This window comes from Tympanuchus pallidicinctus, unplaced genomic scaffold (genome assembly GCF_026119805.1).
Source record: "Tympanuchus pallidicinctus isolate F22 unplaced genomic scaffold, pur_lepc_1.0 scaffold29, whole genome shotgun sequence".
NCBI classification, from domain to species: Eukaryota; Metazoa; Chordata; class Aves; order Galliformes; family Phasianidae; genus Tympanuchus; species Tympanuchus pallidicinctus.
In genome coordinates this window covers 6,523,464-6,549,212 of record NW_026294746.1, presented here as the reverse complement: position 1 = coordinate 6,549,212, position 25,749 = coordinate 6,523,464, and the positions used below count along the sequence as shown (strand labels likewise).

The following is a 25,749-nucleotide window of genomic DNA, read 5'->3' as shown; positions in this document are numbered from 1 at the left end:
GGAGCACCAAGGGCTCAGCCCCACAGCTGCCCAGGCTGGAGGCATGCAGGGATGTGGGCAGCTCTGTCCCACAGCACGAGCCAGCACCGCATCTGCTAGGGAAGGGCTGCCAAGCATCGCCTGGCCCAGGGCATGGGAGCACGTGGGCTGCACTCAAGGAAAGCAGTGGGTGCCAACAGCCAGGAAGGCTGCAGGCCCAGGGGAGAGCAGGGTGCCCAGAGCAGCGGCCACAAACCTCTGACAGAACGAGAGATGTCTAACTTTATTATGAAGATACCTCAACAGTGCCCCTTTTTTTTTTTTTCTTTCCTCAAGTCTGGAAGTGGTAACACTAGCTCCTGCTACAAACACGCAACTGGGGAGAGGGAGAGATCCTTTCTGGGAGCTGGAGATGTAAAAAAATTAATTAGTGCATTCCTGAAAACAAGAACAGAGGGAAAACCTCTCGCCAGGGCCCACGCAGCCCTGATGGGTCCGAAGCGAGGGGCACAGGGCTCCCGGCAGTAACGAACCAGAGAAAGATGTTATCAAAAGTCATTAAAACAGCCCACGTTTCTAAAAACACAGTTCACAGAGAGAGAGACCGGGCGGTTACTCGGCGCGGTCGCGCCTGGAAGTGAAGCTGCGAAGGCGAGCGGTGCGGTGTGGGCAGCCCGGCCCTGGGAGCGCAGGGCTCACACTGCAGGGAAATGGATGAAGACATTCCTCACAACGAACAATTTCTTTACTTTCATGCTGTACTGAAAGAGGAACTGCGGATCAAAGAGGGGATTATCTGGAAGCAGGTTACGCCTCAAGAGTTACCGGAGAATGGATGGAGCTGGTTTTGATCGACCGCATCACAACTCCTCTGGGACAGACGAGGCCCCCGCCTCCCCTGCAAACATCTGCCTGAACCTGGCACACGCTGCCTCTGCTGCTACACTTTCCAACCCTACTGTTGCTTTATTAAATATAAAATGGGGAACGTTCTCTTGAAGTCAGAATGTCCTTCAGTGCAATCTGCTTTGACATAAGGCATTTTGGGGGCAGTCATTTCAGAATGGGATTCTGCCTTCTGGAAGAGTCAAGAGTTGAGTCCCGTATCCACCTTCTCTCTAAATGCCCTACCATGTCAAATCCTCTTCTCTTCTGGTCTGCCAGTGCTTGTAAAGCCATCAGTGTCCGAGTAAGCCAGTCCCTGGGAGCAAGGAGACAACCAGCCGACAGTTACAGCGCTGGCGAGGCGGAGCTGAAGTCAGCATGGGCTTCAGTAAAAGGGGAGGGGGAAGACTCTCACCTTTAAATCCTTCTTCAGGCGTACAAACTGGGGATGGGAAGAGAGAGACATCATATTAGAAGTCTCCTGACAGTCACTTCTAAAAGGATCCTTTGTGTGAGCGCAGCGCGCTGCGGCACTCAGCTGCACCTCCAGCCGACAGCCACAGGAAAGCTTCAACATCTCAATTTTCCCCTCACGCTTCAACCCAAAGCCAACACAGCCCTACACAGCCGCCCCTGTCCCTGCCAGAAGCACAGCAGCAAGGCAGCCTCCCAAATCCCAGACCTCCCCCAGGAGCACACAGGGCTGCCCTCCCTCACCTTGCATCACATCGTCCATCGCCTCATAATCCGCAATTGGCTCATCAGCCTGAAAGCAAAGAGGACAGTTAGCGAGCGCCCGGCAGAGTGCATGGGGTCACGCTCCTTAAGGAGGCTCTTCTTCTCCAAAAAGCTGCAAGGGAAGAGCCCAGCAAAGCAGCTCAGCTCTCTGCTTTCCTTCCTCCCAGAGCCGCGCTGCTCCTGCCTTACCTTGAGCAGGATGACGGACTCGGGGATGACGCCCAGGCTGCCGAGCGTCGCTGTGTCGTCGCTCAGGATCTTCCCATTGATGGACAAGTTCTGGTCGAAGGGAGCAACTGAAAATGCATGCATGATCTGTGCCAACACAATGAGACACGCTGGTTTTGTGCGGAGGAAAAAACATACTGCTGAGCTGCACAAAAAGACCGCGTGCAGTGCACACACACACTGCACACAGACACGCACTGCCGCCGCTGGGGACTCAAACTCTTCCCTCCATCTCCTCCCAGCTGTGGTCTCCTGACTATTAACCTCATGGGTTTTTTATTCCAGAAGACACATTTCTTGCAGCAAGTCCGCCTTACCTGTATTTTCAGCTCTTTCAATGTTTGGTTAGCAGAAACGAGCAGAGCTTTCTCCCCCCTGACCTTCCGGTGCCGGGTGCTCCGCCGGATGCCCTGCTTTTGGTAGGAGACGTAGCTCTGGTGTGAAAGCTTCTGGCGCTTCGCACCACCGTTGCTCTGAAAGAGAGCCAGGCATGAGGAGCTCAATCGTGGGCACTGCACAGCTCACAGCTCCCTCCCAGGCTGCAGCACTGCCCCGGGGGAGCACTGACACACGCAGCACCACCAGGAGAGTAGGAAGACCAAAGAAACTTCAACTTCTGCTCCTAGCACCAGCACTGAGCTTATCCTGATGTCACAGTGATCCCTCCTCTGCACCGTGGTGTCGCCTGCACTGTGATACAGCACCGGCAGTGCCCTGGTGCCAGGAGGCACAGCCCCCGTTGTCCTTTCATTTGGGACGTAGCATCAGAAATAAAAGGATTCGGGGTGACCCAAACATCAAGTGGGCAGGTCTCTCAGCAGAGGCTTTTGACTTAGCTGGCTTTAAAACCAAAGAGTGCAGGCACAAAACCAGCCCCAGTAATGCAAATGGAGACAAAATGTGTGGTATGACCGCCAGGATGGGACACGTGGGCACTGCTGCTTTCCCTCTGCCCCATAAGATGCAAACAGAGGAGAGCTGTTCCATCACACTGATTCAAAGAGGCTGGTGCAGAGCAGAGGAACCTTGCAGTGTTTTGATCTCTACCTGGTTAAAATCTGGGTCTTGCTCCCCCTCTGGCTTGTTTTCCTCCCTTTCCTCTTCAGCTTCTGAGCTGCTCACGTTCAGCTCCGGAGCAGCATCCTTCATTACCTGAAGTCATAAAAATCATTCTCCATAACCCAGACTGTCACATCATGGCAAACAGCTTTCAAGACTTCAAGGCTGCCACCTTGATCAAATGAATCGAGCTAGAGAAACCCAGAGATCTGCTCCACGTGCTCAGGGAACACTCTCCCCCCAGCTGCACTGAGCCATAGGGACCAGGCCTGGGAGAAGATGCAGCTCTGGAGCTGCTCTCTTGGACTGCAGCTGCTGGTGGCCAAGCAAACCCCACCGCGGGGACATCCTGCTTCCTGCAGCTCCAGACCTCTCCAGGCAAAGGGAATGTCTCTGGGGGCCTGCACTGATTTCTTTCCCATTAGCTGGCTGCTCCTCCACTCAACTAAGTGTATTATGAAAGCCCTAACCCCGAGAAAGGAGTATTATCTGTAAATTATACACTTATCCATCCCTGCAGCAGCCCGAAAGAGGCACTCACCGCTGTTATTTATGGGTCTGCAGTTTGTAAGTAAAATGAAATCTAAATAATTGACACCAACGTACAGAACGCAACACCCTGTTCACCTCCCGCAGGCTGCACGGCTCTGCTGGGCGCTGCATGGCCACGCACTGCCTGCAGTCTGCAGGGAGCCCAGCTGCGCTCTGCACCCCAGCTGTCCAACAGCTCCCTTCCCCATCCAGGTCTCTGAAGTTCAAGATTGCAACTCCCAGCTGTCCGGCACCAACTGCAGCATCCCCAGAGCCTTCTGGATTCCAGCAGTGCTGCCCTATGCTGACTGCTGACTGCACGGGGCCGTGGCTTCCCGCTGGGAAACGCTCCCTGACTGCGAGGCAGAGCTGGCAGGAGGGGAGCAGTGGTTCTGAGCACTGCTGTGGGCACTGCCCCACCAACGAGGGATCAGCGTGCCAGCTCTCGCCCCCTCTTGCCAGCCCCAGCTGCCGGGTGAAGAATAGCAGCCTGTTCTCACAGCCCTGTCCAGCACCACGGCAAAAAGCCCTCCTCCGCACTGGAGCCAAGCACCGCGCTGGGACTCAGCCCCTAGGCAGGCTGCAAAGCCACAACAGTGGCTCCAGACCACATTCTGTGCTCCGCTCTGACAGCTTAGTTGCAGATCTCCGGGTTCCACCTCATCCCTCAGAAAACGGCTGGGAGGGAGAAAGAAATCAGCAGAAGCCTGTGAGCTGCCTTGCCCTGCCTGCAGACAGCCACTCGTCTGGCCACGTGGGTTCACAGTTGGGGCAGCTTCTGAACAGCGAAATGGTGCTGGGATGAGGGAGGGCCAAAGGAGAGATCCGTACCTTTTTATTATCCACCACTTTATGGATGTAGATGGTCGCTTGGGTGTACTCGCGTAAGTCCCGCTGCTGCTGGCACAACAGCCCTTCTCTGCACTCTGGACACAGTTCTGGGGAGGCACAAAGGAAAAGGCATTTAATTGCTTCAGCTCCTTGGAGACAGCAAGCACTGCACCTGCCCAGCGCCGTTCCTCGCCAACCCACAGCGCAGCTCAGCAGGATCCACAGGGATCTGCCCAAGCAGGGCCAGGTCCCGCAGCAGCGCGGAGCAACGCGGCAGGAAAGCTCACTCACGGGGCTCGGAGCTGTACAGCGCGCCCTCGGGCTCCCCGGCTACTCGTGTGCGGGTGATTTTGATGACGTGATCCACCACAAAGATCTTTTGAATCCTCTCCCACTCGCTGGGCCATATTAGAGCTATACTGTGCAAAGAAACGAGAACGTGCTTTATGACATGGGAACGCCGAGCCCAGAACAGCCTCCCCTCTTCCTCCCAGTCTGCTACTGCGAGAGCAGCAGAACCCAAAGCGTGCCCAAGGTAACGGAGGCACAGCAGCGTGTCCTTAGTGACGCTGCTGAGCTCCAGCCATGCCCAGCATGGCCAGAGGGAGGAGGAGAGAAGTGGAAGGTCTGCTGCTGTTAGTTCTGCCTCGCTGCAGAAGCAAGGCTGCGGAGCATTAACTCCAGCCCAGCGCCCGGCGCTCCGGGGGCAAGTCTCAGGGAAAGCAAAGCTTCAGCAGCTAGATGTTGCTACGCCCCAGTCAGGCTCCGGGTAGGTTATTGTTAGGAACTAGCCAAGCTTAAGTAAGCTCTTTTTTCCTGAGCCAGCATCCTTGGACAATTTGGGTCTCACCCTGCATGGAAATTTATAGTGAGATATGCCTGAGGAAGCAGCTGCGCTCCCTTTGTTTGGGGGGGAGCGCGTGCTCCTGGGTCGCCATAGCTCAGTGAGCTTTGGGAAGCTCCCCGGGGCTCTCAGGGCAAGGCAGAGGTGAGAGGAGAAGGAACTCACAGCTTGGAGTCTTCTTTGGTCATGGAAGCATAGGTGAACATGAGGCCCCCATGGGGGCAGAGCAGAGCACTGTTCCCCAGCGAGGAAACGGGGCTGCACCGCGTCGGCCTCCTGCTCGGGCAAAGGGAAATGGGGGAAGTTATGGCACAGAGAGCAAGAAAGCACAAGTCTGCAGGCAGCAAGAAAAGGAAATCGCAGGTGGGTATGTGCGGGTGACATTCCAATGGGGAATGTGACACTGCCACCGACACGGCATCAGAGCTGTGCTCCTGAGCACTGCAAAACTGCGCTCCTGTCCCGCACAGCCCGCACCACACGCAGCCCATGGCAACGGTGACCTCTGCCTGGGATACAGCTCCAGGCAGATGAAAAAACTAATCAGGTTACTATCTAATCTGACCATCTGGTTAAGGCATGGTAAACAAGGAAATTCAGATTCTTGCAGTGTATTACAATTGCTGCAAGTGCAGGGTCCAAGTCCTTCCAAACCAGCTTCCTTGTTTCTACGCACGCAGCTCTGGGCAACACCAACTCAAAGCCCCAAAACCAAACAGAAAGTACCAAAGTGCTCAGCCCAGTTACCTGACAAATTTCCTCCATTCTTCTACGAAGAACTGTGAAACAATATACAGCTCGTCTGTCTCCTGGAAGGGAAAAAAACCCCACGGCCTTCTATTGTTAACCCAACAATAGAGAGGCAATGACTGTTCAGCTTTTTCTGCAGCGCTCATTCTCTTTGAGACCTCAGCATTTTTACCATGACAACTCCATCCAAGCGCGCTGAGAAAGCCAAGTAAAATAATTTGAGATCAAGTACCGAGCACTTACATTACTAATCTTGTGTTTATTACAAAGTTAATTTAGCTTCAGATCCAATTACCTGTAATTCATAGCAGGAAACGGCCATTTCCCCAGAGCAGCTCTCTGGCACTGGGGTTCCTTTGGCTGAGTACCACTCCTCGGACTGGGGGGCACTGAAGCAGATCCCTCTGTGTACCCCGAGCATGGGGTGACACCACCCCACCTGCCCCCACTTTCTGAACACTATCAGTAGGGCTGCGCTGCGTCGGTACTTCCAGGGATGGATGTAACCATCGAGAAATGCCACTCCGCTTATCTGACTGCAGGCCAGCGACAGCTGGGTGGCACACGAGGACTCCCGTGTTCCAGAGGCAGGGCTCGGCGCCAGAGCAGCTCAGCAGGGGTACAGCTTCCACCCAAAACCTCCCCCTGGCCCCTACCTGCGGCCAGCTGCCCAGGCAAGGCCGGCATTTGTCGTGGAACAAGTTCTGGAGGGACGTCTTCTGCTCACTGGCCATCATCTTGTGCAGTGCTTTATTTTCTTCTCCTTCGCGCTCCAAAATCTGCACAAAACAGGTTGGAGCTTCAGTTCCTAGCAGCTATTCACAGGTGACATTGTTTTTCCCCACTGTACTGGAGAACATCAAAGAGGAAACCAGAAACATGGCCACGTATTTACAGCCAGCGGAGGGGCTGTGCTGTCTGCTATTCAGATACCTTGCATTGGGAACAGCACTCTTTGTTATTTGGGAACTCAGGGGCCTTTGGGAAATATTGCTTGAGCTTCTTCCAGGCTTCCTTCGACACCACCCTCCTCTCGTTCTCGGATATGCACAGGTCACCTGCAGGGAGACAGGCAGGAGAAGGGCTTTGCCCCACCGTGCTCAGCGACCGAACCAGATTGAGGAGATTAGTGGGTATCAGCGTGGGGGAAGGCATTCGTGTCAGCAAAAAGAGCCCAACTAATACACAGTCACCTTCAACTTCTTTATCGTTTCTCTGCTCTGATGGCCAAAAAGCCTGAATTCACATTTAGGTTTCAGAGCCTCAAGCAGTGGATAAATAGAGACCACGGGGAGGGGAGATGCCTGGAGAACCAAGGACTGCAATGGGCTGCTGCTCTCTGACCATGGCTATAGAGCTGTGATGTCAGGGCGACTCTGTTTCGCAGGCTGCAGACAAACCCATGCCCTGTGCAACAGGAGCCGAGTGCTTCCTGCACCCTCAGCAAACACAATCACTGCTGCGTAACCTCAGCTGCCCCATGCATCACAAAAACCAGCAACTAATTAAGGCCCAATTACCCAAACTACACCTCAGCCCATACACTGTGGAGGAACATCTGAAGTACACAGATGTGGGAGGGCTGTTCTCCACGAGGAGCCAAAGCTTACCTCCAGCAGGTGAAACACAGCCTGCCAGGAGCCCCTGTGCTCCATATGGCCCAAAGCATCGGATCAGCGGGCAGCTGAGCAGCACAACACTGCCACAGCCCTAGCAGCCTGCTTCCACGCTGCATGCCTGCATTAAGTGCTCCTGTTTGCCAGCAGCAACTTTGCTGCACTGGGAACTACGCTCTCCGAAAAGCGGGTAGCACCGTGACAAGGTGATCAAACGCCATTAACCTACAGCCTTGATGAGCCCTAACGACAGGAGGTGTGCTGCTAATTGATGGACGCCTGCCAACAGGAGCCTCCAGCAGAACGCAGGCAGGTCGGGCACGAAGTGAGGCCCAAACACTTTGCTTGGCCAACCAAGCCAAGCACCAAGCAAAACAGCCAACACCAGGTCACAGCCTGATGTAAGTGGACACCGAAGCACAGCAGGTGGGGGAATCAATTCGCCCCGGTGCCCCAGCTGCAAACAGAAACAGCAGTTTCTGCAGTTGTGGGTAAGTGCTGCTGGGCTAGCTTCTGACACAGGGAGAACGATCTGATGCTGCCTGCTCTCTCCAGCATCTCCCCCTGCTCTCAGAGTAATGCTGCAGCCCCATGCAGCACCCACGTTCCCCCCGAGGGGCTGGGCTGTGCTCGTGCCCTTTGCACCACTTGCTCCATGTTTTTAAATGTCAGGAAATGTGAAAATGAGAATAAAAATGCGCTTCTGTGGTAACTGCTCATGCTGGTCCCAGTCTAGGAAGTTAACATCTGGAGCAGTGGGCAACAACAGAAGTGTTCAGCTCCATCCCCCGCAGAGACTTACCATGTGGGCAAACAATGTCTTCATTAAAATTTAACTCTTCTTCCTCCTCTCTCTTCTCCTCATTTGCTTCATCTAATTAAAAAATAAAATAAAATAAAAATAAGAAGATTGCGCCATTTTTCTCTGAAAGAAAGGGGAAACGTTTGGGGGAAGAAGCCTGGTTTCCCTTCAGCAGTTCTCAGCCCAGGGGAAACCTGGGAAGCGTTATTCTGTTAATCTCCAACACATGGGCCTGTGTGCCTGCAGGCCAGGCTGCGTGGCATGTAGGAGTGCTTAGGAGTGCTTTGAAGTGCGTGGAGCACAAGAGCATCCTTTGTGAGATGACAAAGGGTGCATTTGTTCCAGCTGCAGCACCGCAGGGCTTTGCTGCTCAGAGCTAACCCCAACCTCTAGGTGAGAGCGGAGCAGCACAGCCCGGTCTGCTCTGCTCCATGCTCTGATATCCAGCACGAGCATTGCTACACTGGAGTTTAGAACTGCTCTGCAGACAGAAGCATTGGCCATCAAATAGGAGCAACAGAGAAAACAGCAATGTAACAGTTTGCAGCAGTGTGACTAAGGAGCAAGCTGGCCTGTGAGCAGTTACAGTGGACTTCTGGGAGGTGCAGCCTGCTCTGAGATCAAGGTGACCCAAGGAACAGGACGTGGGACAGCCCCTCAGCTGCTGACACAGGGAAGAGAAGTGCCCTTTTCTCAGTGGAGGCCATCAACCCCAGCAGCAGCCTACAGATAGCATCACTGCAGTATCTGATGCTCTCGGAGCCTTCCAGCCTGACATCAATGCAATTAGCTGATCGTCTCTACTTCCATTCAAATGAGCTCCTTGCCCTCCGTTAGGAAAGGAAAAAAGCTCAAAGGGAACCCAATTTCCAAGGGTTTAGAGAACAGAAGGCAAATAAAAATCCCCCCACGTCATCACAAACATATGATACAGGGATAGAAGAGAATCCAATTCATGATATTTTTTTTCTAAACTGTGTTTTGCCAGTGCTGCTCCACCAGCTGTGCTGTTTCATCCGTAGGCCTTCGCAGTAAACATCCCCAGGATAATTTTCATGTTTCTTCCTCCCCTGCGCACTCTCATTCAGATAAAAGTAGATGAAAAGATCATGTGTCTGGGGTGGTAATCGTACACAGCTCTGTAAAGCTGCTCATTACCTCATCTTCTTCTCTGGGTACGAAGATCACCCAGCAGTTTTGAAGCTTATCAAATAAAAAGCTCCTGAAATTAGGGCCGTGTGATATCAAGCCACCCAAAGTGCCTTCCCTCCCTGCTCATAAAAGGGAAGTAAAACAACACACAGAACACCTGACGTGTCTTTTGTTCAGGGGATCAGTCAGAGCTGGCGGAGCTCTACGGCAGCAGAACTACCTTTGTTTGGTGCATTTCCACTCAGCTTTCCATTGCTGTGCTCTGCCTCTTCGTCTTGCTCATTTAATTGCTCCAGAGCCAACTGACGCCAGCTCCGCAAGGACGCCTTTCCAACCCAAAACCCATCGCTCCTGCGGGGAGACAGCAGCGTCAGCAATGCCAGTCACAGCCCAAATGGAAAAAGCTCGAGAAAAAACTACTTGGGCATTGATTAGCACAGCTAAAAACATCTCTGGCGACGTCAGAAGCACCAGGACTCACGTACCCCTTGACTGTTATCTTCAGCAAGTTGGTGACGGTTTTGTAGTCTTCATTTAGCTGGTTTTTCAGACGCAGGATTCGACACCTTTCTACCACACAGTCCTTGCAAAGTGCTTTGACTGGGATGGGGGAGAAAAAAAACACTGTGTTACACTGCAGCACAGGCAGCTCACGTGGAAGGCATGCACACCACGGTCACCCTGCATCACAACCTGAGGGGCGGCACGCAAGCAGGGCAACTGCCATGGTTCAACTCCTTTGCTGAGGTGCTGCCTGTTCCACCAGCTTGTTGGTACCAGAACGCAGAGAGCTGCGAGGGAGCTTGCACTGACACGTGGATGTGGGAGTCAGAAGGGGGGGCTGAGGTTTGCAACCCAAAGCTGTGTCACTGCTCTTCTGTGGCACAGAGGTGAAGTGCAGACACCTCCGAGGTGCCATCGTGGGATGAGAGGGCTCCCTGCCACCCAGCTCAGGGAACTCCTGCAAGCAACCAGCTAACAGCCCAGAAAAGCTCCAAACCTCCTGTGATACTGCGCAGAACCAGGAGCAGCCCTGCATATGGGCTTACTCCTCGGGATGGGAGCAGGGGTCACAATCACATCCTTCCCTCTCCGTCATTCTCAATGAAGAAAAGGCAGGTGATTTTCCAGCTGACTGAGAACGGCTGCCCTGTTTTCAGAAAGCCTGCCTGCATCATGGGATGTTCTGCTGGCTGCATTTCTTCCCTATAAGTGCCTAGCAGGAGCTGAGCTAATTTGGTCTCAGTGGGAGCTATTGAGCTCCTTTACAAAGGGAACCAAGCCTGGAGCTCGGTTCAGAGATGCCCAGGGACTGCAGAGCCAGCCCTGCCCACAAATCACACACACGGCAGACGTGTGCAGCACCAGCATGTTCACTGACGGGTGTGTGCTCCCAGCGGGTGAGGCAGCCCAGGACTGGCTGGGGTGGGTGGGGGTGAGGGGACAGAGATTTTCTTATCAGGCTTTAACAAACATTTCGAAGAGTCTGGGGGGTGACACATGCAAGTTACGCTATTTCAGAGAATTCACTTTGTTGCTTTCTCAGGAATTCCTCTGTGCACAGCTCTCACAGGGCAGAGCAGGATTCAGGCCTGAAACCAGCCCTGCAATCAGACTAACTGTATTTATTTGGACGCTAACATAATTGAGTGATTAAAAAAAAAAACAACAACAACAACATGAAGCACTCGGAAATGGCAGCACAGAAATAAAGTTAAGGTAATAAAGGATGGCCCAGCGAGGCGCCGGGCCCAGAACAAGGCTTGAGCACATGCTCAGACAGCAGGAGCAGGAGGGGTCCTGCAAGCCTCACCGTTCAGCCTGGGTCCCCCGCCGTATCTCCTATAGAAGAAGTCAGCCACGTACTCAGATATCCTCTTCATGATGCATATCTTGTCAGGATGCAGCTTCCCGTGCGAGCACAGGCAGGCTGTGTTGTCTATGGGTTTGGGAGGGGTGGACTTATCCAGCCACTTCTGCAGCCATTCCAGAGAGATGAAGTCGTACGGGGAACCTGGTAGAGAAAAACAAGGAGAGAAACAAGCCCGTGCACATCAGCCACACAGCAGATGGCATTCTGTAATCACTGATATCCAACGGCACCTTCACAACCAAACGTGGCAGCTCCATCTCGGTGGGACAAGTTGGCAAACACGTGCCGCAGCTCCCGCCCAGCCCCACGGGCTGCTCTACCACTCTGGCCCAGGCAGACAAGGAGATTTACAGTGCAAACGGTAACCTGGTCCGTTTTTTTTTTTTAATCCAAACGACTTCTTTTTGTTCTTGAAGCTGAGCAGCAGGCTCGCTCCTGTCTGCTCAAGGGGAAGCACAGAGCCAGGGTTCGGGTCAGTGGTGGGTCAGATCGGTACAAGCTGTGAGATGGCTTCGTGTGACAACCCTGCACCTCCACCCCACGACCCACAGCGATGCACACACCCACAGAACACATTGGTTACACTGAGAGAAGGAGTGGTGCGTTGTGAAGCTGCTTGCTGAGGCTACGCATGCATGGCCAAGCGGCTCATCTCAGTGCTTCTGCCCATTTCAGATTAACACACATCCATCATTTCACACCTAGGAGCAACAGAGAAGCTCCAGCAAAATACTCAGCCCCCAAACTTGCACTGGGGCTTTGCGAGGCCTGGCGTCAAACCCTCTCTCCTGCAGGATCCAGCAGCAGCGTTTCCATCTTACGCAATGCTGCCAAGCTGCACAGCTGTGACCTCTGGAGAATTGCAGCACTGTCAGAAAGGCTTTGCTAGTTAGGGATGAAAGCCGCCTCCCCCAGAAAGGACGGGCTTTTCTTTTTCCTGAGGCAGGCTTTACAAAGCTGGCGGAAAATGTGTCTGCACAGCTGCAGGGAGAAGCAGAGCTCCTGAGGGACGGGCCTGCAGCAGCTCTGAGCAGCACTGCCCCACTCAGGCTGTGACAGCAGTGAGGGCAGCGCTGTCCCCAGGGCAGCACCTTAAAGCAGGAGCAGAGGAGCTGAGATTTATTCCTTTATCATGGTAGGATTGTCAAGAGCGAGCTGTTCTGTTGCTGCTGAAGGGGATAAAAATGCACCAGGGCTGTGCTTGTTGCTCCTTTCTAATGGTGACTCATGGCATATTCATACCTCCATCACGACCATCCACCGCAGCTTTGATTTATGGGTGACATTTTAACACCCCTCAGCCTTGCAGCTGAGCTGTGACACCCCCTGGTTCGTGAATTTTGCTCCAGTGTTCCCAGCCTGGGCTCACAGACCAAGCAGGCACACATGCAGGGGAGAGGTTTAAGTCCTCAGCCAAAGGCTGCTGCTCAGCTTCTTAAATCTTGCTGCTGGTTCTGAGCATGGAGCAAGCTAAAAGCTAGAAACAATGCAAACTGTCTAACGGGCCACGCAAACATCTGGAAGTCTTTAATTCCAGTTGCTGGGACTTTTTAGGAGATGTAGAGTGAAGGGAATCTCCCCACGCTGGGCAGACAGCGAGCTCCTGTATGCTTGCTTTGAAAAAGGTGGGAGAGAAAGGCAGCAGGGGATAAGGATCCTGGTGGTCAGACATGCTAAGGCAACAAGATGCAGGGAGCAGGAGGAAAGGATTAACCTCAGTCACTCATCAGGCAGGCTACGAAGCTCAGGAACGCAGCTTCGAAGCCCCAGCAATGATAAACCCAATCATTTTCTGCTGGAGGCCAACTGTACCTGCAGGTTAATTTAGACCAACAGCACTGCAGCTTGACGTGAGTTGGCAATCAGAGACTGGGCAGTTATTCTGCCTCGATGCCACTGAGCTCTTAACGAGACGAGCTGCTCACCGGGCAGAAGCAAGCAGTCACAATGCATGGAAGCACACAGGAGACTGACAGGAATGGAGCAAGAAGGGAATTAGCAATGCCAAAGGCCATTAGAACGAGCAAAAAGAGAGAAAAATAGGTTAAGGCAGATAAGCAAATGAAGGGAAGCAAATCCAAGCATGCACACAGCAACAACAGGCAGTGATCGCCTTCCTCGCCCAGAGGGCCGCAGCCACAGGGCCGGGCTGCAGGTTAGTTACACAACATCACTAATCTTAGCAAAGGGCTACTAGAAGAGACTACCACAATGTCTTACAGACCAGCTTCAGCAGGTAACCTTTGGTAGAGCTCCTTCACCTCTTCGTGCTTGATTTTGCCCCTGGCCACGCTCTGTTTGCGCATCTCGGCCATTTCGCTGCACCACTCCTCAAACTTGCAGTTGTCACGTTCCACCAGCTCCTGCAGGAAGGCTGTGGGGAAAGGGAAAAAGAAAAAGCCACCTCTCACCTCGGGGAGAACTGCAGTGATGGTCACTGGCCCCACAGTCAGTTATTAGGGACAACAACTAAGCCCAAGAATCCCCCCCCGTGGCTATCGACACATCAGGTCGTTCTGGAAGCAAAACACACTGACACTGCCCTTCCCAATACTTATGGCAGTAGATGATCAAACGCTGCTGTCCCGCAGGATACAAGGCACCCAACAGAATCATTTACACAGGGCCGTGCAGGGAAGCAATGCTTTCTGTGCTGCAGAAACCTCTGCCTGCCGAGCAGCCAACGCCGAGCGCTGGCAGCCGTGTGAAGTGCAGAGGCTGTGAATGCTGTGGAAGGACAGAGCGGCCCCAACGCTGCCTGCCTGCTGCCCAGCAGCTCCTCCTGCTGCCAAAGAGCTGCTGCTCTCCGGGCAGAAATGAGGGCTCCTTGTCCCACAGGTGCACCTGCAGGCCCTGTGCTGCAAACAAGGGCACAAAGCCCTGACGAGACCAGAGATATGCAGGGCAGATCCTCCCCTTGCAGCAGAGGTGGAGGTAATGGGAACTTTTGCTGTCATTGATGGAAAAAAAAACTTGGAGTGGAGAAAGATAAAGCACTTCCCTTGCAATGCTGGCCTGGCAGAGGGGTGCTGCGTGGCTTATCTGAAGGCTTTTCCTATTTAGATGTAGTTTGAAAAGCTAAAATGTTTCAGAAAAGTGAATGCCTGTGCAGCCAGAGAGTGCAGCACCCACCTTGGGAAAACACACAGCACCACAACCAGCAGCCAGACCCATCTGCCCTCAGGTCAGCACTGGGGAGCCAAGCTGCACTTCTCTGCTGTGCTGGAAGAGCCGTTTTTAACGGCATCAAAGCAACATGCCTGGAATTTGCAGTTGCATGAAGCCTCTCCAAAACCACCAGGCTTGACGGCTGCCCTTTGCTCCATGTACCTGGCACGCCTCCATGTGAAACAAAGGCAACCACAGGGCTGCTCAGGAATTCAGAGCTGGGTGGGGAAGTTTTGCCGAGTATTGTTTTGGGCAGAGGGGTGGGAGGGAAGGGAGCCTAAGAGAGCTCAGCAAAGAGGCTGAAAGGCCGATGGGAGGCACAAACCAGCACTGAGCTGCAAGGCCTGGAGGGTGGGCTTTGAGGTTGAAATGGTGGGGGGGAGGAGGGCTGAAAAGCTTTGGTGCTGTGAGATCGGGGGGGTCCTGGAGGGTTGGAGAAAGCTGTACAGCTCACCCCCACCACCGGCCCCCACCCCTGCATTCAATGACAAGGAATGCTGACACACAGTTCGGCTCTGAGGGGAAGCAACACCTCCATCGGCCCTGCTTCACAGAAAAGGGAGAAGGAGCAGCACACTGCAGCCTCACCAGCACCAGGGGCCTAATTAACACCTCGGATCAAGTAGCACACAAACACAGAGCATCATTAAATCCACAGGGCAAACCTACAGGGATTTCTGCCACCCCCGGTAACTCCAAAACAAGACATGAGCGTGCTCACACAGCTCTTGCTGAAGGCTCGCAGCCTCTTGTTTTTATGCCATCTATCCTGAATTTGGCAGAGATTAAGCACTTGCAGAAGACACCAGCACTATTCCCCTCCAGCACAGCACGTCCCCCTCTGACAGTCAACCTGAGTGGGACATCCCCCCCCTCCTTACCCCCTCCCAGAGGACAAGGCATCCCCAGCAGGCCCCGAGGTGACGTTATCAGGTTTACATGATCCAAGTGCTGGGGAAGTGCAAAGATTTTGCTCCACGTGATCCACATTGCGACAGCAATGCACTGTGCAGCACCAGACAGCAAATGTCCTTTGAGCACAGCCCTGAGCACGGATGTGCTCCAGAAGAGGTGGAGAGGCAAGCAGGACTCTCCCTTACCTGGCACTTCCACCGTCAGTGAATTCTCCCAGATCTGCTGCCTGTACACCAGCATGTAAGCGTTGCATGAGCAGTGCGTCCCTTTCCCACATTTAGGTTTACGGGTCTGAGATTTTGAAGGCTCTGCTGTGGGACACAGAAGCAGAACACAGTGAACACACAAGCTTGCTCACGGGCTTCCCTTTAAGAGGCCGAGCTGGCCACCTGGCTGGGCAACCCTCCTGCAGGCCTGGCGTCAGCCCAGACGTTAGCCCAAAGCAAGCCCAACTCCTTCCAGCGTTCCTGGAGGCAGGACAGTTAGAGAAACTAAATGAGGGCCCTGCTGTAAACCACCCTCCACCAGAGAGGCTTTCTTCTCTCCCCAGCCCGGCCCTGCCAAGCCAAAAGCGGCTCTTGCACAAACATTCCTCCTCTGCCTCGTGTTGTTAGTGCTGGTGTCCTGACACCAAAGAACAGGGGTCACATCCTCAGGGAAGAGAATCTACTTGCACAGAACTGTGGACGTAAAAACAACACAGGGACAGTTCTGCTGGGCAGCTCTGGTGAGGCGAACAGCCGTGGAAATGCTCATCTCAGAGCAGCTGTCGTATGATGCAAGCTCGCGTTGCAAGAGCAACTGCTTCCAGGCTGCCAGGCAAGGACAGCAAACTTGTCTACAGCTGCAGAGTCAAAATTCACAAACAAACATACTAAAAAATCCCAACCCTCTGTAGGTCAAACCATAAACTAAATATTGAAATAGTTTTTAGGAAGTGTCGTTTTGTTTCTCTCCCAAATCCTGGAGAAAAATTACAAGCATCTTCCACCATCCAGGGGACTTCCAAGATGGTCTTTATTTTGCATTTTCTTCAAATATGTTGAGTTGTTCCCATCAGCAAGGCCTGGCCTCAGGACTTTCCCTACAACAGACCTCTGCTTTTCATTGCCAACCTCTTCCTGCTGCTGCATGCATTTGTAATGAAGACAGCAACTCTCAAATTCCAGTTTTGCTTGGAGTAGGCAACTAAAATCAGTACTTTCCTATTTTGCTTAACATTTGGTGAGAATGTTAAGGCTTCCAACCTGATGGGGTTTCCAGGCATGCTTTATTTCCACCCAAGCAGCCCTGTTCTTCAGCAAGAACACTCTCTTGCAGTTAAGTACCCTTTAAAGGGTCAAGGCCACAGCAGTCCATCTGCATCTTATTTTGCTCCTCTGGGCAACTTGGGAGGTTAAAGAAAAAAGGCTGAGAACATTTTATTTCCTCTCAGGGCTCATTTTCCTCCCTTACACCACTAGATGTCTAGCCAGCTTCACAATTGGGTTGAGAGCACAGGGCAGTCAAACATTAACAGGATGACAAAGCTGCTCTGGTGGCAGCCTGCACTGACGCACACCCTGATGAAATGCAAGAAGGTGTTTATTAGCAAGAGAGCTGAAAATAAAGTGGCGTCCTGCAGGTGTTGCATAGGCAAGAGGAGAGGCAGGCTAGCATCCCACAGCTGCACTCAGGCTTTGGACACAAACCTAAGGGCACGTCTTCATTAAGCTGTTGTTTAAGGATGCTTTAAAAAAAGGCAGTGTTTCACCAAGTCCAATGACTGGTGCTGGAAATGCAGCACAACAGAAGCACCCAGGTGGAAGTGTTTTGGGAATGGGTTACTGGTGCTGTAAGAGGACACCAGCAGGAGGTGAGGTGACAGCAGCACAAGGAAAAGCAAAAAGCACGAACTGAAAAAGGCTATCTTGGATTTTTTGGACTGAGATTGGTCTGAACTCTCTGCCGCCTCCTAATAGAGCCAAAGATTAAAACAACGCCGTGGAAATGAAAACAGCGCGTTAAGGAAACTGACAACAGTGCTGATATCTGCTCCTGAGCCTCCTCCTGCACGCTGGCCAAGGAAGCAGCTGCTCCACCCCGATAGCAGCACAACTTATCAGCGTGTTATCTGCATGTTATGTGGCAGCAAGAGAAATACTAGAGGAAAGGGAATGATCACGAGGCACGCGTAAACACTTGCACGGGGCTGCAGTGAAGATCTGGCAGCAATTAACAGAATTGCCATTTCACACCTTACTGCTAAGATGTGACAGCATGTGTAGGAGCACTTTTGTTTTTAGGAGCATCAGGGCCTTCGCGTACTCAGCCTCCGTGAAAAGAGTTATTTTAAAAGGGCACTCACAACTCAAAGATTTTACCTAGATCTTCCTCAATCCCCAGCTGCAGTTTCTTGCCCTCCATCTTCTCAGTGTCTTCGTCGTTGAATTTGTACCATTCTCCTGTCTGTGGGTCCTTCACGTGGGCGATGTAATGCCCTGAGTATGCACTCACACCTCGGTGTATGAGAACAGCACTCAGTTCATATACATAAGCACCACCTGGAAGGGAAACAGTGGTTATTTAGCTCCTGCTTTCTTCCCCAGCACTTCAGCTTTCTGCAGGGTAGCATGCAAAGGCTGCACCTAGCTGCCCAAGCCCTCTTCACACTGCTAGTTAGAACTCCTGCAACCTGCCCAGCTAGGCACAGGCAGCTGCTGCTCAGGCTTCCAACAGCTCTGGACAAACTCCCCAGCTATGAGCAGATTCAGACAAGATCCCCTCTCGTTTGTTGAGAGGTAACTGCCAATTACCACAGCGTGCTACTCACTTTGCTGTTCCATAAAAGGCTTCATGTCGAGCACCTCAGAGAAGCCAATGTAGGTGTTCAGTTTTTTCTTATGTCCGGTTTGTCTGTGCGAAGGCAAATGGCCAAGCTTCAGTTCAGGGGACAGCAATAACAGCTCACATCTCACAGCAACTTTCCTCGAAGCCCACCGAGCATCCCAAGAGAAGCTCATGCACGCACTCAATCCTCAACATCTCAAACCAATGCAGAAAGAGCAGAGCAGATGGCTTTCCAAAGGGCTTCCGAGCACCCAAGGCACTCCTGTTTTTACAGCACGCGCTCCAGAGGGAGGCTTACCTGTCAAACACGAACCGCATCAGCTGCAGGTTGAGTGTGCAGGGAAGACTGAGCAGCCTGATCTTCCTTCTGGCATTCTGCTTACTCTGACACGTTTCACAAAAATAACGATTGTCTCCTTCTAATTTTTCTTCCTGACCAGGGGAGGGGGGGCAGAAAGAAAGATCTTGAGAACAGGTTACCCCTGCAGTCAGCCCCTCAACCTGAGCCACCCACGGGAGACTGGAAAGCACTGACGTTATTTTAATCATTGAAGTCTCCACCCAGCCGCCTTCCAAAATAATCTACAGGTCGGAAATTTGCAATCCTCTGGGCTAATAAGGGCACTTCATAGCATAGTCATAGCAGACCTCTGTCACTTTAAATGTCAAGCCAGACCTCAGGCTGCTTACAAGGCTGCCAGGTTTGCTCTCCACTTGACCGAAGTGCATCAAGTTGGTTTAATACCAGTAGGGCTAAGGAGAAAGAAAACAAAGCAACTGCCCTTTTAGGAGATCACGCAGACCAAGTTAATGTACAGCCACATTCTAGCCTGGAAATCGCAGTCCTTTGGGGCCAGAAAAACACACATCAGCCAAAGAAAGGAGAGTCTGTGCCTGGACAGTGCCAGCGGCAGGATTAGGCCTGAGAACTGCAAATCCAACCGTGTCATCTGGAGGAGGACCACACAGATGGAAGCTCCCCGTGTCAGGGCAGCAGCACTGCCGCCTGCATGCAGCCACCCCTTCGTGTGCACACAGCGCTGTGGTTTTTGCCAGCACACCTGGAAGGAGCAGCGTCACACTGCAGGTCAGCTCTGCACCCAGGCCTCCAGCCTTTGCCAGGGCAGCAACTCCAGATTCCAGCAGATTTTCGCGTCAAAACAGAGCACTTGCAGCTGTTCCCTCCAGCCACTCTGGGGCCTTGCTAGTATTTTTTGAGAGCTGTTTCAGAGCAGGGAATGCCTCCTGTTGCTATGCAGATGAGCACCGATATAGAAAACACAAAAAGCAGCCATTCTCCCGGTGCTATCCATGACAAAGCACGCAGGCACTTTTGGTCAGACTTTTTTTTTTTTCCCAGGGGCTTTTTCACAGCTTTCCTGGGAAGGCATTATGACTAAACACAGCTTCCGAAGTGCTTTAAGTGCTTTTTAAAGCTATTACAAGTGCACGTGCAGCAATCCCACCCAGAGCTACTCCTCCCTCCCGTCTGGAGTGCATGACTGGATCCTCTTTTTTGGATTCACAGAAAAGCATTTCCTTTTGCATTCATCTCCCCCAGTCAGCTCAGCTCCAGCAGCATACCGACTTGAGAAGCTGTTGGTTGATGGAGGGAACAGAAACACCTCACTGAGAACAGCACAGCTCACAAATCAACCAGCCCATACCTTAAGAAACTCTGTTAGGCAGTCTGTCAGCTGCTTATGTCCCTGGATGTTTAACTCCAGCTCATAAAACTTAGACACGAGTCTGGATTCCCTGCCACACTGGTTGCAGCTAGAATAACAAGAAAACACAAATGCATGAGAAAAGTTCACCAGCTGATGAGTTGCAACTCCCCAGCCACCAGCAGCCCTCCCCCTGTAGCTACATAACAGCTACCGTGGCACATCACAGCACTGCAGGACAGCGTGCAGGATAACAGCACCTACAGTAAAACACGGAGCACCTGCTTACAACTCCAGAAGCCTCCTACACAGCATTTCAGCAGCTTACCTGCCTGCTCCAGCTGTCAGGAGGGAAATTTCCCCTCATATCCTTCTCAAATGTTTAAATATTCCTCCCAAAGACCACATACTTACACCGTGACATAGACGTACTCCCCACAGAACTGTTTCTGAACAATGTTTTGAACGTCTGGATTTTTTTGTTCGGATAAAGTATTTTCCAGCAGTGACATGAAAAGCTTGGAAAATTCCTGGGCATCCTGGAACAGAAAGCCGAGGTTTTAACAATACGCCATGGCACAAAGCGCAATCACTGCTAATTTACTGCAAATTAACAGAGCCCTACACACAGCCCGCGCCGAGACTCCGGCGTGCCCTGAATAGAAAGAGACCGGTTGGGAGAACTAAAGAAAAGAGGAATTTGCCTAAGAGGAGCACAAGGCTCCCAGCGTGAGAGCACAGCAGGAGCGAGGCTGGCTGTGGGCCAGCAGCTTGGGGTGGCTTTGACTTCTGCCCCGCTGCTCGCAGGGTTCTGGATGGAAAACAGCGGCTCGTTAACCACGTCAATCCCTTCGTGCTCCACCTGGCGTGCAGACATCAGCTCCTGCTGCCCAGCCATGGAGACACGGCGTGCTGCTCTGCCCTGCCAGATCACAGCAGCTCTGAAGGGGATGCAGGAGCAGCTTGCAGAGCACTGATCATCCCCTGCCCCAGCGTGGCTGGGTGGGAGTCAATCTCACCAGCCTGCCATTCCTGCAGAGCTTTCTGTCTTGTTAACGCTCATTAGTCAAAGCCTCAGCACACAATACGAGCTGCCTGCACCGAGCGACACTGGGGAAATAAAATTGAGAAGCTGCACTGTGGCTTTGCTCCCTTCCTCCTGCAAGGCCCAGGAGCTGCTCCACACCCCTTAGGGCAATCCTCTCCCCACAGCACTCTGCCTTCCGTGCTGCCTCTTCCCTCCTCCAGAAAACAAGCTGGCTTTCACCTCGCCCGCCCAGCCCTCAGCTCTCCTCTCAATGCTGAGCCTGCTGTGGTCCCACAGCTCCTCTCTCTGGTTCCTACCACTGTCACAACGGCACGTGGCACTTGGCCGACCTTTAATCACTGGTCACTAACGACCACTTCCTTCCCAAGGACGAGGAGCGACCTTCCCCTCCCTCATCCTCCCCAGGCATTGTATGCCGGCGCTCTGGCTCCGATTTCAGCTGTCCTCCCTTACTACTCAAAGCTCATTTGCAAGCTCTATCCTTCTCTTCAGCCCCCTTCAGTATCCGGAGCAGCCCCACACTGCACTCACCTCTCCCAAAAGCAAGTTCTCTGCTTACAGACTCGTGCAGGACCTCAGCCTCCCCGAGGAGTTCTGCAGTACAAAGCCCTTCCCAGTGCCTCTCACTCTGGGAAACGTGGTCCTGGCTCACTCCTCAGCAAGCTCAGTGTCCTGACGGTGCCAGTCCTCCTACACCCACTCCAGGAAGCGCCTGAAGCACTTCTCCTCCCTTTGTGTTTGTACAAACGAGGCTGAACAGCAGACCCCAGCTCAGAGATCGCTCAAATAACACCTAAAAGGGCAGTTTCACACTTCCTTAGAGAAGGTAATTACAGGCAAGACTCAAGCCTACCTGCTGCTGGCCTGTATCCAAGCCCAGCGCTTTGACGAACCCAGAGGGATCGATGTATCGCCTTCTGCTGTTCTGCAGCAAGGCAAACAAGTACTGAAGATGCTCATAAACGGCCTGAGGCTCATAGTCTATTAAAAAAAAAAAAAAAAAGACAAACTGTACAAGTTAACTGTACAAAGAAAAACTAAAAAAAAAATAATCACACTTTAATAGAGCTGTTTTAAACCATCATGAGATCTGATGTGGTTAATGTCAGCGATGACAGCTTACTGTCCTGGCTTCAGCAGACAGAGTTCATCTTCTCCACAGTGTTTGGTACAATGTTACGTTTAGGAGAAAAACAGCGCTGATAACATCCCAATGCTTTAGCTGTTGCTGAGCAGCGCTGCACAGAGCCAAGGAGGTTTCAGCTTTCCAGCTGCTCCTTCTGCCCTGCTAGCCAGGGGGCTGGAGAGCACGAGGTGCTGGGAGGGACAGAAGCAGGAGAGCTGACCTAAAGCAGCCAAAGGGATATTTCATGAAAAACGGCATCATGTGAAACCAGAAAACTGAGACTGGAGTGGCAGCCACAGCCACTGCTCCGGGCACCAGACAGCAGGTGGTAAGTAGCTGCCTCGTGCACCGCTTGTTTTATAAACACTCAGTAAAATACCATCGCACTCATTTCCCTCTTCCTTTTCTGCTGTAGTAAAGAGTTCTTATCTCTACCCACAAGCTCTATTTTTTTCTTCCCAGTTCTTTCCTCCAACTCCGTGGGAGAAGAGGCAGTGAGCAAAGAGGTCGGAGCTGAGCTGCTGCTGGGTGCCCACACAGCACCAAGCCCCAGCACAGGCCAAACATCCCGCAGCACCCAACGTGAGCTGTCAGAAAACAGCTCGAGCCAAACAGCAAGGTGCTGTTCACTGAATACAGCAAAAGCGGGGTGGCTCAGAGCACACCTCCAGCACAGCACCATGCAGAAGGTGCAGCAGCACAGCCCCTCACATCTAGCACCTGAATCCTCGCCATCCATGGCACCAAGCACAGCTTTCTAACTAGAAATCCCAAGCGAGTTTTTAATCAAAACAGATCACTGTGATTTGAAAAAAATGATAAGGATGGTTTAGCTTCATTTGCTCCTAAAAGCTGAGTGAGGGACTTGAAGAGTCACACAGAGATGGAACCAACAGCTGTAGCATTATACCACAAATGCACTCTCAAATTCTACATCACCAGGTTTTAGAAGAAAACGAGGAAGACCTCTTCACTCACAGCAAAATAAAAAATGAAAAATAATAAAAAAAAAAGCCTACTGTGAAAAGTTTCTACTGACCTTTGTCTTTGGGCTCATTGCTAGAACACAAGTAGAGGGCTTGCCGAAACTCCAGATTAAGAAACCACATCTGCAAGAAGGTGTTCACATAGCACGTGGCGCCGAGGTTCTTTAAGCCCACAAATGCATTCTGGTGTGAGAAAGAAAGCAACAGTTATCATCTGCCACTGCCGAGAAGCAAGTAGAAATGCAGCAGTTGGGATGGGAGCAGCGGAGGCACTGTGCATCCCTCTAACAGCTGGGACAGGTGTGACAGAGGTGCCCCCCGCCTCATCCTGGGTCAGGATGCAGGCTGTACCTTCTTGCGGCGCTCGCAGTTGGGATCATCGATGTTGTGGAAGCTGTTCTCGTCAATCTCGCCCAGCCAGACGTGCTCCCCAATGCCCACCAGGCAGTTGGGGTTCCCCCGGCAGTTCCTCCTGCAGGACCAGCACCAGGACCATCCGTCACCCATGGAAGGGACAGAGCCCCTCGTTTGGGAACTCGGGGGGGAAGGTGGGGACAGCAAGGGGGACTGGCAGCATCCCACACCTCCCCAAAACACAGGGCTGTGAGAGAACTGGGGAAGCCCACCGAGGGAGGATGGAAAGCGAGCCCCAGGGGCATGCTGAGAGCCGGAGGGAGCAAAGGGGGGGGGGGGGGGGGGGGGGTTGGGGTGGGGCAGGGAGTGGTGCGGGCCCCAACGAGCCCAGGCCGCATATCCGGGGACAGACAGGGAGAGGGACCCCCAAGCTCCGGGGATAACGCGGGAAAGCGCTCCGGGGAGCGCGGGGGGCAACGGAGGGAGCTGGGGGAGAACCACAGCCCTGAAGGTCCAGGAGCGGAGGAGCGCCGCTGCCACACAGCCCCGGGGGGAGGCGGAGAGCGGGGACCGCGGAAGGAGGCGGGGGAAGGAAGCGAGGCCCGGGGCCGGGAGCTCGGGCCGGACCCGCCCGTACCGGCAGGCGCCGCGCTGGCAGGGCTCCAGCCTGACGCGGTAGGCCGCTTCGACGTGCTCCTGCGTTACTGCCTCGGGCGGCACCGTCTCAGTCCAGCGCCAGGCCGCCTTCTCCAACTGCAGCCGCGGCGCCACCGGCGCCATCGCCCCCCCGGCCCGACCCGGCCCGGCCCCCCCCGCCGCCGTCAGGACCGGTAACGGCGACGCGGTAACGCCCGTTGTGGCGCGAGTTGATGACGTCACATCCTGCGCGACGCAGCGGGCGGGCCTACTTCCGGCGGAGCCTGCTTCCGGCGAGGCCGCTTCCAGCCGCCATTACGCGACGCCGCGGTCGTCCTGCAGCGCTCGGGTCGGACCGGTTTGATCCCCGCGGCCGTCAGCTCCGCCCCGCGCCGTCTCACGCATCGCCCTCAGGGCCCTGCAGCCGCCTCCATACCTCCTCGGACCCTATGCCCAACCTCTTCCGCACCCAATCCCTCCGCAGCCCTGTATCCGTACCCCTCACACCTTCATATCCGCGTCCGGTCCCCCCGAGATCCTGCGTCCCACCCCTCCAGACCCCCCGTGCTCCTACATCCACTTGTCCCGGGTCCCCATAGCTGCACCCGCGATCCCCCCGTATCAGTCCCGCGGATCCATACATCCCCCCTCCGTAAGCATCTGCTCTAGGCTCCCCCACGTATTCAACCCCATGCCCGCACCCCCCCGTGCTCCCTTTCCAGCCCCACACCTCCGTGCCCCACCCAAAGCACCGGCTTCCCCCTCCCCTCCCCCACAGAGCCCCCAGTTCCACGTGGAGCCCTGTGCCCCCGTTCTTCCTGGATTTCAGATGACAGCCCCAGGCGCAGACCCACACACGGCCCCCACACTCGTTCTCTCTCCTTTAATGGGTGTCCCAGCACAGGGGGGCTGGGGGGGCGCGCTGTCCCCGCCAACACCCACGATTGTCCCTTGTGCCCCCCACTCAGGTGCCACCCCAGGAGGCACCCGAGCGGCCCGGCCGCCCCAGCGTGGCTTGGGTCGGGAGTGGGGAGGGGGGGTGTAAACATTCCTGTGGGGTCCCGGCCCCCCCGGAGCCATCCCAGGGCAGCGAAGCACCGTTTTCTCGTGGCTTTTTGGAAAAATAATAATAAACCCGACAAAACTCGTCCCCCAGGCTGTGTGGGGGTAAGAGGGGGGCTAGGAGGGGCAGGGGGCGACGGCAGAGCCCCCCACCGCGCCGTGCCGCAGGTCAATGGGGTGCCGGGGGGTCCCTGCGGGTGCCAGCACCAGGCCCCGCACACATCCCAACACGCCGGAGAGGAACTTGCCGGCTGTGAGGCTGCGGGGGTCTGGGGCACCGCCTGCAGGAGGGGGGGATACGTGAGTGTGGGAACATGGGGACGCAGCACCCCGCGGTCCTCACGTAGGTCTGCTTCCCGTGTCCTGTCCCAAGTGCCATGCTGCATCCCAGCACCATATGTCCCCTTTCCCTGTCCCCTCTCTTGTCCTATCCCGTGTCCCACATCGTGTCTCATTGTACGTCCCCTCCCATGTCCCACCCCATGCCACGTCCCGTGTCCCATTCCATGCCACACCACGTACCATCTGGCATTCAATTTGTGTCCTGTCCCATCACTCCCATATACCTCATTATGTCCCATCCCTCATCCACATCCCCTGGTGTCCCATTCCGTGTTTTGTGTCCCATCGTGTCCCATACTTTGCAGCATCCTCTGCCCTGTGTCCCATC

At 53.8% G+C, this 25,749-nt stretch overlaps 2 protein-coding genes and 2 long non-coding RNA genes across 23 annotated transcripts in view; 2 read left to right on the top strand and 2 right to left on the bottom strand.

Annotated features, from left to right (window-relative positions):
* Positions 1–238: 238 nt before the first annotated feature.
* USP48 (ubiquitin specific peptidase 48) lies at positions 239–24,231 on the bottom strand. Of its 7 annotated transcripts, none has more exons than XM_052691701.1 (27): positions 24,019–24,230; positions 23,379–23,499; positions 23,081–23,210; positions 21,769–21,896; positions 20,282–20,406; positions 19,868–19,976; positions 18,499–18,632; positions 18,184–18,266; positions 17,735–17,914; positions 15,557–15,679; positions 13,513–13,662; positions 11,229–11,429; positions 9,901–10,015; positions 9,636–9,766; positions 8,264–8,335; positions 6,779–6,903; positions 6,502–6,624; positions 5,843–5,904; positions 5,261–5,371; positions 4,543–4,670; positions 4,252–4,358; positions 2,878–2,982; positions 2,148–2,303; positions 1,792–1,917; positions 1,582–1,630; positions 1,280–1,306; positions 239–1,180 (listed from the first exon to the last, which is right to left on the bottom strand). In XM_052691701.1, the coding sequence occupies exons 1-27, from the start codon at positions 24,159–24,161 to the stop codon at positions 1,158–1,160; spliced, it is 3,087 nt and encodes a 1,028-aa protein (XP_052547661.1). In that variant the 5' UTR covers positions 24,162–24,230; the 3' UTR covers positions 239–1,157. The 7 variants fall into 7 exon arrangements, 6 of the variants coding, with proteins under 6 accessions (XP_052547661.1, XP_052547659.1, XP_052547662.1 ...); XM_052691699.1 differs by having other exon boundaries at positions 15,557–15,682; positions 24,019–24,229; XM_052691702.1 differs by lacking the exon at positions 2,878–2,982 and having other exon boundaries at positions 15,557–15,682.
* LOC128084970 (uncharacterized) lies at positions 6,819–25,167 on the top strand. Its single transcript, XR_008208752.1, has 2 exons — positions 6,819–6,941; positions 24,248–25,167. It is a non-coding gene; the product is annotated as an uncharacterized LOC128084970 (long non-coding RNA).
* Positions 21,892–23,054, top strand: LOC128084969 (uncharacterized). Its single transcript, XR_008208751.1, has 2 exons — positions 21,892–22,369; positions 22,504–23,054. It is a non-coding gene; the product is annotated as an uncharacterized LOC128084969 (long non-coding RNA).
* The window catches only part of HSPG2 (heparan sulfate proteoglycan 2), a 30,914-nt gene continuing 30,050 nt past the window's right edge, over positions 24,886–25,749 (bottom strand). For all 14 annotated transcript variants that reach the window (XM_052691677.1, XM_052691683.1, XM_052691678.1 and 11 more), the window contains one exon: positions 24,886–25,360. In XM_052691677.1, coding sequence (XP_052547637.1) covers positions 25,197–25,360 — 164 coding nt within the window. In that variant the 3' untranslated portion in view covers positions 24,886–25,196. The remainder of the gene's footprint in view (positions 25,361–25,749) is intronic.